Source organism: Saccoglossus kowalevskii, chromosome 3 (assembly GCF_978046115.1).
Source record: "Saccoglossus kowalevskii chromosome 3, keSacKowa6.1, whole genome shotgun sequence".
Taxonomy (NCBI): Eukaryota; Metazoa; Hemichordata; class Enteropneusta; family Harrimaniidae; genus Saccoglossus; species Saccoglossus kowalevskii.
In genome coordinates, this window is record NC_140643.1 from 39,384,866 (window position 1) to 39,398,838 (window position 13,973).

At 33.7% G+C, this 13,973-nt stretch overlaps 1 protein-coding gene across 2 annotated transcripts in view; it reads right to left on the reverse strand.

Annotated features, from left to right (window-relative positions):
- The window catches only part of LOC102807480 (IQ motif and SEC7 domain-containing protein 1-like), an 83,378-nt gene that overhangs the window by 18,687 nt on the left and 50,718 nt on the right, over positions 1-13,973 (reverse strand). For both annotated transcript variants that reach the window (XM_085497187.1, XM_085497186.1), the window contains exons 4-9: positions 12,059-12,220; positions 11,392-11,506; positions 10,663-10,837; positions 7,628-7,767; positions 4,628-4,747; positions 1,183-1,282 (exon numbers count right to left, since the gene is read on the reverse strand). In XM_085497187.1, coding sequence (XP_085353313.1) covers positions 1,183-1,282; positions 4,628-4,747; positions 7,628-7,767; positions 10,663-10,837; positions 11,392-11,506; positions 12,059-12,220 — 812 coding nt within the window. The remainder of the gene's footprint in view (positions 1-1,182; positions 1,283-4,627; positions 4,748-7,627; positions 7,768-10,662; positions 10,838-11,391; positions 11,507-12,058; positions 12,221-13,973) is intronic.

Here is a 13,973-nt window from a genome sequence, read left to right on the forward strand (position 1 = left end):
TCAAATAGTTTAGTGACATGGATTGTATTCAGATAGTTTAGTGACATGGATTTGTATTCAGATAGTTTAGTGACATATGGATTGTATTCAAATAGTTTAGTGACATATGAATTATATTCAGATAGTTTAGTGGCATATGGATTGTATTCAGATAGTTTAGTGACATATGGATTGTATTCAGATAGTTTAGTGACATATGGATTATATTCAGATAGTTTAGTGACATATAGATTGTATTCAGATAGTTTAGTGACATATGGATTGTATTCAGATAGTTTAATGACATATGGATTGTATTCAGATAGTTTAGTGACATATGGATTGTATTCAGATAGTTTAGTGACATATGGATTGTATTCAAATAGTTTAGTGACATATGGATTATATTCAGATAGTTTAGTGACATATAGATTGTATTCAGATAGTTTAGTGACATATGGATTGTATTCAGATAGTTTAATGACATATGGATTGTATTCAGATAGTTTAGTGACATATGGATTGTATTCAGATAGTTTAGTGACATATGGATTGTATTCAGATAGTTTAGTGACATATGGATTGTATTCAGATAGTTTAGTGGCATATGGATTGTATTCAGATAGTTTAGTGGCATATGGATTGTATTCAGATAGTTTAGTGACATATGGATTGTATTCAGATAGTTTAATGACATATGGATTGTATTCAGATAGTTTAGTGACATATGGATTGTATTCAGATAGTTTAGTGACATATGGATTGTATTCAGATAGTTTAGTGACATATGGATTGTATTCAGATAGTTTAGTGACATAATTTGTTATTTTTTGTTCATATGCTTGTACTGTAAGATACTTAACTGGAATTAATTTTCACAGGAAAGACATTTGGCTGTTTTGTATGACATTAACTTTCACTGATTGTTGATGAGTTCATTGCAAAACATTGGAAAACAAGTATTTTCACTGATTCATTTATCCAGCAAAAACAAATTCCATGTGAAAATAAAGTATTTTACAGTACATGGGAAACAAGAGTACTTCTATTTTCTGTGTTCACCATAGAGGGCATACTTTCTTTTCAAAAGATAGGATAAGGATGTTTCACTGAATTCAGTGCAAACATGTTAACAGCATATTTGATCAGAAATGCAGTATCCAGCATACACAACAATTTTAGTGACAACAGAGCTATACTTACACTGTGATTCAAACAATAAAACTGTTATTCCATGAAGAGGAAAAGACTTCTTATAATTGTATGTAATGGCTGTTTTTCTTTTGCTTAAGATTTTAGTGATCTGAAATGAAGTTACAGCATAAATAATGATTCACTGCAAAACTATATATAAGCAGTTCCTCAGGGCAGCGCATTTAGAATTTCTATAAATATAAATTGTAAGAAAGCACTTTGCATTTTATGTGGTTCAAGCCACTCACATACAAAGGTAATATGATGGCACTATTCACACTTATGTGGCTTGATTATAATTGTCTGGACAACACAATCACAATAGAATGTGACCTGGTGCTAATCCAACAATATATTTTTGAAATATTAAGTACCAGGTGGCAATCCTGACATTGAATGTCACACCAACTGTTGTGTCTTTAGATATTTTTAGGTGCAAATATGTTGATGGTACATATACAGTAATAGCAATATGGCATGTTAATGTCCAACACAACCTCAAGCACCTGCAGACCTTAGTGCCACCAAGACCACCGAAACATTTTATTTATTAGTGTCAGGCATGTGCATGTTGGTTGGCCAAAATGTGAATAAATGACATCAAATAGCAACTACTTAGACTCATTGTTTATGCGAATGTATAGGTGATTTGTAGCACAAACAAATAAATGACATCAAATAGCAACTACTTAGACTCATTGTTTATGCGAATGTATAGGTGATTTGTGGCACAAACAAATAAATGACATCAAATAGCAACTACTTAGACTCATTGTTTATGCGAATGTATAGGTGATTTGTGGCACAAACAAATAAATGACATCAAATAGCAACTACTTAGACTCATTGTTTATGCGAATGTATAGGTGATTTGTGGCACAAACAAATAAATGACATCAAATAGCAACTACTTAGGCTCATTGTTTATGCGAATGTATAGGTGATTTGTGGCACAAACAAATAAATGACATCAAATAGCAACTAATTAGGCTCATTGTTTATGCAAATGTATAGGTGATTTGTGGCACAAACAAATAAATGACATCAAATAGCAACTACTTAGACTCATTGTTTATGCGAATGTATAGGTGATTTGTGGCACAAACAAATAAATGACATCAAATAGCAACTACTTAGACTCATTGTTTATGCGAATGTATAGGTGATTTGTGGCACAAACAAATAAATGACATCAAATAGCAACTACTTAGACTCATTGTTTATGCGAATGTATAGGTGATTTGTGGCACAAACAAATAAATGACATCAAATAGCAACTACTTAGACTCATTGTTTATGCGAATGTATAGGTGATTTGTGGCACAAACAAATAAATGACATCAAATAGCAACTACTTAGACTCATTGTTTATGCGAATGTATAGGTGATTTGTGGCACAAACAAATAAATGACATCAAATAGCAACTACTTAGACTCATTGTTTATGCGAATGTATAGGTGATTTGTGGCACAAACAAATAAATGACATCAAATAGCAACTACTTAGACTCATTGTTTATGCGAATGTATAGGTGATTTGTGGCACAAACAAATAAATGACATCAAATAGCAACTACTTAGACTCATTGTTTATGCGAATGTATAGGTGATTTGTGGCACAAACAAATAAATGACATCAAATAGCAACTACTTAGGCTCATTGTTTATGCGAATGTATAGGTGATTTGTGGCACAAACAAATAAATGACATCAAATAGCAACTACTTAGGCTCATTGTTTATGCGAATGTATAGGTGATTTGTGGCACAAACAAATAAATGACATCAAATAGCAACTACTTAGGCTCATTGTTTATGCGAATGTATAGGTGATTTGTGGCACAAACAAATAAATGACATCAAATAGCAACTACTTAGACTCATTGTTTATGCGAATGTATAGGTGATTTGTGGCACAAACAAATAAATGACATCAAATAGCAACTACTTAGACTCATTGTTTATGCGAATGTATAGGTGATTTGTGGCACAAACAAATAAATGACATCAAATAGCAACTACTTAGGCTCATTGTTTATGCGAATGTATAGGTAATTTGTGGCACAAACAAATAAATGACATCAAATAGCAACTACTTAGGCTCATTGTTTATGCGAATGTATAGGTGATTTGTGGCACAAACAAATAAATGACATCAAATAGCAACTACTTAGGCTCATTGTTTATGCGAATGTATAGGTGATTTGTGGCACAAACAAATAAATGACATCAAATAGCAACTACTTAGACTCATTGTTTATGTGAATGTATAGGTGATTTGTGGCACAAACAAATAAATGACATCAAATAGCAACTACTTAGACTCATTGTTTATGCGAATGTATAGGTGATTTGTGGCACAAACAAATAAATGACATCAAATAGCAACTACTTAGACTCATTGTTTATGCGAATGTATAGGTGATTTGTGGCACAAACAAATAAATGACATCAAATAGCAACTACTTAGACTCATTGTTTATGCGAATGTATAGGTGATTTGTGGCACAAACAAATAAATGACATCAAATAGCAACTACTTAGACTCATTGTTTATGCGAATGTATAGGTGATTTGTGGCACAAACAAATAAATGACATCAAATAGCAACTATTTAGACTCATTGTTTATGCGAATGTATAGGTGATTTGTGGCACAAACAAATAAATGACATCAAATAGCAACTACTTAGGCTCATTGTTTATGCGAATGTATAGGTGATTTGTGGCACAAACAAATAAATGACATCAAATAGCAACTACTTAGACTCATTGTTTATGCGAATGTATAGGTGATTTGTGGCACAAACAAATAAATGACATCAAATAGCAACTACTTAGACTCATTGTTTATGCGAATGTATAGGTGATTTGTGGCACAAACAAATAAATGACATCAAATAGCAACTACTTAGACTCATTGTTTATGCGAATGTATAGGTGATTTGTGGCACAAACAAATAAATGACATCAAATAGCAACTACTTAGGCTCATTGTTTATGCGAATGTATAGGTGATTTGTGGCACAAACAAATAAATGACATCAAATAGCAACTACTTAGACTCATTGTTTATGCGAATGTATAGGTGATTTGTGGCACAAACAAATAAATGACATCAAATAGCAACTACTTAGACTCATTGTTTATGCGAATGTATAGGTGATTTGTGGCACAAACAAAAATCTTGTGGCCCCTTCACTTTAATATTTTGTTTATAAAATGTGAATTTCATTTTACAAAATTAAATTGCCATAACTGACATAAGTTGTTTTTTCCCGCAAAATAGTTATATTTTTATAAAATTTTTCAATGCATTAATGATGTGCTACTAAATTAGCACAACTAGTGGTGTCACAGCAAATCTTTGTGTGTCAGGGGCATGGTGTATCGGCTTAGAGGGCACACTCCTTATGATTGAAAACTGTGCATGTTGCCACATGAAATACTACTCACCACAATCATGTCATTAAAAAGGAAGATTTCTCTTTGGTGTAGTTTGTCTTTCTTTGTGGGATCATAAACTTCAAATAATCTAACATAACATACCAATCTTCTATTTGGTTCTGCTAATATCTATAGAACAGAAAAAGTCTGTCATAAAACAATGCATTTACATGCAGATAAAACAGAATACAGGTTCAGAGCGAAATAAATCTGGCTAACTTGGTCATAATAAAGTAACAAGACATACTTCATGGTTAGATAGGTTTGTTCAGTTCGTAGTTTGTTTTTATTATTTCAGATATTACGAATAGAATAATGGGAACATGTATAAAATGTGGAGAATCAGCAGTCTTTTTATTAAGAACAAGTCATTGAAAATGACACAGTCAAAGTTAAATTTGTGAAAGTTCTCTTTGTGCTCGTCATATTAAAGCGGAGGGGTTGTCGTGAGCATATACAACAGATTGTTTATTTACATCAAAACACGTATTCCGTGTAGTAGTAATATGGCCAAAAATAAAAACAGCCGTTATGCGGCCATCTTTGATCTGATTATGAAACACACTGATATGTATGATGTATGTGCCAAATATGAATGAAAATGGTACATAAATTGTGGAAATATAGTAGTAAGGCCAAAAAGTCAGATGGCTGGCAATCTGCCATCCTTGACCAGATTTTGAATAAAATTGTCATGTACATGCATCCTAACATGTATGAAGTACATGTATGTGCCAAATTTGAATGAAAACTAACAGAGCACGTCCAAGATACCGCATAAAAAAAACAAAAACAAGATGCCTGCCAGTCAACCATCTTTGATCCAATTGCGAAATAAATCGTCATGGACATGTATCCTAACATGTATAATCCATGTACCAAGTTTGAATGACAACTGACAAAGCATGTCCAAAATACAACATTTTCAAAAAACTAGATGGCTGCCAGTCGACCATTTTGAATCGAATCGCTAAACCACTGCATGTGCATATGTCCCACACAAGGTACTAGACACATGCAAAGAATGAACAGAATCGGTCCACAGGATTCTGAAATACGACTCTGGACAGACTGACGCATGGACGGACACACTGACAGACGGACGGAAAGACTCAGGAACTCACAGATGATCGGGGACATGTATCCTAACATGTATGATCTATGTACTAAATTTGAATGAAAACTGACAAAGCATGTCCAAAATACGACATTTTCAAAAAACAAGATGGCTGCCAGTCGGCCATCTTTGATCCAATTGTGAAATAAATCGTCATGGACATGTATCCTAACATGTCTAATCTATGTACGAAGTTTGAATGAAAACTGACAAAGCATGTCCAAAATACAACATTTTCAAAAAACAAGATGGCTGCCAGTCGGCCATTTTGAATCGAATCGCTAAACCACTGCATGTGCATATGTCCCATATAAAGTACTAGGCACATGCAAAGAATGAATGGAATCGGTCCAAGAGATTCTGAGATATGACTCTGGACGGACGCACGGACGCACAGACAGAGACCGAATTATAAGTCCCCGTTTTCGAACTTTGTCCGAACGGGGACTAACAAGCCATGCATGACACAGTCCCCGTTAGTTATTAAATTGAAGATATATAGTTTTGTTCATAGTAATATAGCTGGAATATAACCATGTCAGGAATATGAATTTTTAGCATAAAAATGATTGACATTTGTATATGATCGTCAAACAAGTACTTGTCCATATTGATAGATATTGCTCTGGAACAGCATTCAAAATCAGCCATTTTGAATACATGTATATATATAACATGATGTATAGCGAATATATAAAATTTTAATATAATCAGTCAAAGCATTTAAGAGATATGGCTCTAGAAGCCCAATCATTAAAACAAAATGGCCGCCAGTCAGCCATTTTGAATCCAATCGAAAAAACAATGCTGTGCATCAGGAACCCGTAATGTCTAATGTATGTACCAAGTTTGAACGAAATCCATCCATAAATGCCAGAAATGCTTAATATTTGATGATTTTTTAGCACAAAAATGAACACCATTTGGCCATTTTGAATAGGATTGTCAAACCAATATATCTGTTTATCTATGACATGATGTATAATGAATATTTGAAATTTGAACATAATCAGTGAAAGCAAGTCAGAGATATGGCACGAGAACCACATTCATTGAAACAAAATGGCCGCCAGTCGGCCATTTTGAAACTTATCTGAAAACCAAAATTATTTGCATCAAGGTCCCATAATGTCTAATGTATATACTAAGTTTGAACAAAACCCATCTGTAAACAGCCGAGAAATGGTTGATTTTTTGGATTTTTTAGCACAAAAATGGCCGCCATCCAGCCATCTTGAATCAGATCCTGAAACAAATTGACGTGCATATGTATAGTATCACATATGATGTGTGTGTGAAGTTTGATTGTGATTGGTCCAGGCATTTCTAAGATACAGGTCCGGACGCACACACAGATGCATGCACACATACACGCACAAACACACAGAGATCAAAACATAAATATACTCACTGGTGTGTTGCCTACTATACTATGAATGTATACTCACTGGTTTGTTGCCTACTATACTATGAATGTATACTCACTGGTTTGTTGCCTACTATACTATCAATGTATACTCACTGGTTTGTTGCCTACTATACTATGAATGTATACTCACTGGTTTGTTGCCTACTATACTATGAATGTATACTCACTGGTTTGTTGCCTACTATACTATGAATGTATACTCACTGGTTTGTTGCCTACTATACTATCAATGTATACTCACTGGTTTGTTGCCTACTATACTATCAATGTATACTCACTGGTTTGTTGCCTACTATACTATGAATGTATACTCACTGGTTTGTTGCCTACTATACTATAAATGTATACTCACTGGTTAGTTGCCTACTATACTATAATTGTATACTCACTGGTTTGTTGCCTACTATACTATAAATGTATACTCACTGGTTAGTTGCCTACTATACTATAATTGTATACTCACTGGTTTGTTGCCTACTATACTTTCTTCCAGTTTCCGAACCTGGGTAACATGATCCACACCAGGCTGAAATTCACTTCTTCGAATGCGCTCATAGATCCCAACTAATAGTTCTCTGTCCACATCATCACCATTGTCTATATCTAAGACAGATGTTTAAAAAAAAAAAAGAGAGTAAATAATCATGTGTAGAAAATATGGATGAAGCTGTTATGCACAATAAATCAATTTTGGGTGAATTCAACAGAAAAACACTGACTAGGACATGTGTTTTGATATTTCCATAATTTCTAGATTCCCAATCAAAATTTTGAAGCAATTTTTTGCGCATGAACTTTTCTATATTTCATAAACAGATGATAAAACATGATTTGGTGTTTAAAAAAATAATGATGGAATCACTAATCACCATATCATACAGACTTAAAATCCCATCCCTGATCACCATATCATAAAGATTTAAAATCTTATCAGCATATCACACAGATTTAATATTCCATCAGTGATCGATCAAAATCCCATCACCGATCACCATATCATACAGATTTAAAATCCCATCCCTGATCACCATATCACACAGACTTAAAATCCCATCACTGATCACCATATCCCACAGACTTAAAATCCCATCACTGATCACCATATCATAGACTTAAAATCCCATCCCTGATCACCATATCATACAGACTTAAAATCCCATCCCTGATCACCATATCATATAGACTTAAAATCCCATCACTGATCACCATATCATACAGACTTAAAATCCCATCCCTGATCACCATATCATACAGACTTAAAATCCCATCACTGATTGCCATATCATACAGACTTAAAATCCCATCACAGATCACCATATCATACAGACTTAAAATCCCATCACTGATTGCCATATCATACAGTCCTAAAATCCCATCCCTGATCACCATATCATAGAGACTTAAAATCCCATCCCTGATCACCATATCATACAGATTTAAAATCCCATCACTGATCACCATATCATACAGACTTAAAATCCCATCACTGATCACCATATCATACAGACTTAAAATCCCATCCCTGATCACCATATCATACAGACTTAAAATCCCATCCCTGATCACCATATCATACAGACTTAAAATCCCATCACTGATCACCATATCATACAGACTTAAAATCCCATCCCTAATCACCATATCATACAGACTTAAAATCCCATCACTGATCACCATATCATAGAGACTTAAAATCCCATCACTGGTCACCATATCATACAGACTTAAAATCCCATCACTGATCACCATATCATACAGACTTAAAATCCCATCCCTGATCACCATATCATACAGACTTAAAATCCCATCACTGATCACCATATCATACAGACTTAAAATCCCATCACTGATCACCATATCATACAGACTTAAAATCCCATCCCTGATCACCATATCATACAGACTTAAAATCCCATCACTGATTGCCATATCATACAGTCCTAAAATCCCATCCCTGATCACCATATCATACAGACTTAAAATCCCATCACTGATTGCCATATCATACAGTCCTAAAATCCAATCACTGATCACCATATCATACAGACTTAAAATCCCATCACTGATCACCATATCATACAGACTTAAAATCCCATCCCTGATCACCATATCATACAGACTTAAAATCCCATCCCTGATCACCATATCATACAGACTTAAAATCCCATCACTGATCACCATATCATACAGACTTAAAATCCCATCACTGATCACCATATCATACAGACTTAAAATCCCATCACTGATCACCATATCATACAGACTTAAAATCCCATCCCTGATCACCATATCATACAGACTTAAAATCCCATCCCTGATCACCATATCATACAGACTTAAAATCCCATCACTGATTGCCATATCATACAGACTTAAAATCCCATCCCTGATCACCATATCATACAGACTTAAAATCCCATCACTGATTGCCATATCATACAGACTTAAAATCCCATCACTGATCACCATATCATACAGACTTAAAATCCCATCCCTGATCACCATATCATACAGACTTAAAATCCCATCACTGATCACCATATCATACAGACTTAAAATCCCATCACTGATCACCATATCATACAGATTTACAATCCCATCACTGATCACCATATCATACAGATTTAAAATCCCATCCCTGATCACCATATCATACAGACTTAAAATCCCATCCCTGATCACCATATCATACAGACTTAAAATCCAATCACTGATCCCAAAATCATCAAAATTTAAAATCTGATCACCATATCACACAGATTTAATATCCCATCAGTGATCGATCAAAATCCCATCACTGATCACCATATCATACAGACTTAAAATCCCATCCCTGATCACCATATCATACAGATTTAAAACCCATCACTGATCACCATATCATAAAGATTTAAAATCCCATCACTGATCACCATATCATACAGACTTAAAATCCCATCCCTGATCACCATATCATACAGACTTAAAATCCCATCACTGATCACCATATCATACAGACTTAAAATCCCATCACTGATCACCATATCATACAGATTTAAAATCCCATCACTGATCACCATATCATACAGACTTAAAATCCCATCACTGATCACCATATCATACAGACTTAAAATCCCATCACTGATCACCATATCATACAGATTTAAAATCCCATCACTGATCATCATATCATACAGATTTAAAATCCCATCACTGATCACCATATCATACAGATTTAAAATCCCATCACTGATCACCATATCATACAGATTTAAAATCCCATCACTGATCACCATATCATAAAGATTTAAAATCCAATCACTGATCACCATATCATACAGATTTAAAATCCCATCACTGATCACCAAATCACACAGATTTAAAATCCCAACACTGATCGCCATATCATAAAGATTTAAAATCCCATCACTGATCACCAAATCACACAGATTTAAAATCCCAACACTGATCGCCATATCATACATATACATATATGACCAAGAGAACACTATTTCATACCTCTAAGATTTTTGACAAAGTCCTCTAATTTCATTTTCCTTTCTGGTTTGACATTAGGATTGTGTTGGTCTGTATTTAGCATAATAATGGCAAAGGCTAAGATGAATACAGTATCAGGATTATTAAACCGTGACACGAACTGTGGATTGCACATACAGTACCGCTGACCAAAAGCCTAAGTAAAAAAAAAAAAACACAAAGAAAGCTTAGAACGTATTCTCATGTGCTGAGGGTATGGAATGTATATGAATGAGAAATAAGAAATACTTAAAATTAATTAGAAATATAACTGCAGTAACTGAAATCTCTAAAGAGAATGTACTTCTAATAAAGCAGATATAATACAACATAGGATGCATGGCTTATATCAAACCCAATGCGACTACCGTAAAGATAGGAAAATGTCTGCATTACATATAAATACACTAAATATTCAGCATTAGTTGTTTGACAATAATTGCAATCATGCAAGCACAAAGGTTTTCAGTGTGATTACATAAGATGAAAGGAGGTCCCATATGCAAGTCACCATGTAGATGAAAACATTAATTTACTTTATACTAAGTATTGATCGAATTTGTAGATCATTTACTTTTAGATTTAGGCTTTCACTGTTTTTTTTTTTTCAACATTTGTAATTTGAGGCCTTGGACCAGACTACAGTGTACATTGCATATATGTCACTTCACTGCTAATTATTATTATAAAAAAAAACGTAATCTGACTCACCTCCATCAGTCTTTCTATTTTCTGTGCTTCTCCGGGCATTCTATAATAGGTTTGGAATTTCCTGAGTGCTTCATCAATTGGCATACCAATCAAATCTATATCATCTACATAGCAACTATAGAAACACAAACACTAAATTAAAAACACAAAATTTCTGTTCACTTTTATTCTGTCATCAATATCTTCATTTACGTAATACACAGGTGATAATATGCCCAAGAATAAGATGGAAGTTTTAAGGAATTTGGCATCACTGTTTTTAAATCAATTTTTTTCATCATCTGACTAATTCCCAAGAAATAAACATAATAGGAGAAACACAATCTAAAGAGTCATATATATAACTATCAAAATGTAAAACTTTTTCATCCTCTCATAGAGCAATATTTCTAGATATGAAGAAATATATTCATCAGAAAGAAATAATAAATGTTTTTGTCTACATCAACGGCATAGATTCACTTAAAGTACAAAAAAAAAATTGTATTTTCAATTCCATGCAAAGTATGTTAAAGCTGGTTCAAAATAATACATACATTTAACATTTACATGTTACATGCAAGAAGCGCCCTCTATTGTTCAAAAGAAACAGGCATCTAGAATACAGTATTTCGTATTAGCATAACGGTTACAAAATATTTATATTTGATGTAATCATTATACTTACTCAAGTACTTCCATGTTAAATTGTTTTTGTAAATTGCCAAGGTATTCTCCTATCATTTGTTTGCTAACTCCTTTTGCTGTCAGAAGAAATTTGGCAACAGCCGGTGGTGAATTCTCCAAAAACTTGTTATCAATTAGAAATTTCATACCCTTTTCTGGTTTTCTGAAACAAAACAGACATTTCTAATTAGTTTAAATGGTACATTTATTTGAAATAATAAGTTGTAAAAATAGGCAAACTGGGAAAACAATATTATCTGGTGTCCAGCTAGGCATATCTCAGGAGTTTTTTATGGTCTATGATCAAAGTGAAACTGGAGAGGCATTGTGCAATACTCATGCTACTACCGGGGTAATGTACAAATTAAACTTCAAGACATCAAACAAAACCCAAATGATAAATCTTGATATGAAGGTCTTGACTAGAGTTTAAATCATGCAAATGTATATTAAATCATATTTAACTTTTTTTAATTCATTTAAATTGTATCTGGAATTGCAGTGTTTTTGTGTAGTGAATCACAATGGGAAATTAAAGAAGAATTGACAATGTATTGAATACTGAGAGTACAGGATGCAAACTATGATGTAATCCAAGCTGTATACTGAATGCAAAATTCTTATCTATCAGAAGCAGATGTTTTTTTGATTTATTATTCTGTAATTTTTAATTTATTATTCTGTATTTTTTTTCTAATAGTGTTATGTTTGATGCCAGAGGAAAACAATACTAAGTTTTCATGAAACTAAACAAGAAAGCCATCAGAGATGGATGATCTGGTTGAATGTCTATATTTGCAACAGTGTTCCAAATATGATAAAACTGGTAATGTCTATATGCAATAGTGCTCCATGCGGTCAAATGCTGGTCACCACACTAACCCCCTGTCAGCAACATGCTAGGAGATAATAATCCTTATGGACTAGATACGGCTTTTACATACTGATGTGGGCGTGTAAGCTATATGGCCGAGGCAGTAAAAGCCGTATCCAGACCAGAAACATTTACCTTTACAGATGTAATTACATTTTATCACAACCTCAAACACACAACTTGATTTAGAATGACTTGTTTCGTTATGATTGATGGAAACTGGGCACGCTGGGCAGAAGGTGATATGGGAAATTATTGCCCTGATGTGAGGGTGCACTTCCCAAAGAAAGAGAAGTGTTACCGATACTTTAGCGAAGCCGGAGTGCATTGCTTCTGGTTATATAACAATTATTTACGTTCCCACAAACCAACTACTTCTATTAAACAACCATCTCGGCCAACTAACTATCAGCGATTCCATTCTAACCTAAGAGAGTTCCATGGTTTGATGATGATGACGATACAATTCACTTGGAATATACTAGAATGCATTGTAACCATATTCCATATGTTCAGATTATGGTGTCATGCCTGTAATTGAAGTTTTATGTGGAAAAGCTTGGAACGAAATGCAGCACTATATTTTAATTAATGGGCTGGCAATAACTTGTACTTTTCAATGTGTGTCCCAAAAAAGTGATAACTAAAGTTGAAATTTTTTGAGAAACCATGGGTACAATACATATTAATTTTATAGCCCAGTAAAGGTCTAATGTAGTGCGAGAGCAATGCTTTCTAATTCTATTTGGGTTGACTGAGGAGATGTTACAATCTACTGCATTTTGTTTGCACCCTGTTTTTCTAAAAAAAAAACACACTAATATATAATAATGATTATGATTATTTGTGCTATGTTTTACATAAAGTTAATCTCTTTGTTAACAATAAAAATTAATAGGATAAATTTAATAATTAGTTTTTCAAAATAAACAGAGCAGCCCGCACAAATAGAGGCTACAAATGAATAGATTTTACAGTTCATGGCTATCTTTTCTGCATTTTACATGGGGAGCTCCATTACCCTTGTGAAACCATGTATGGT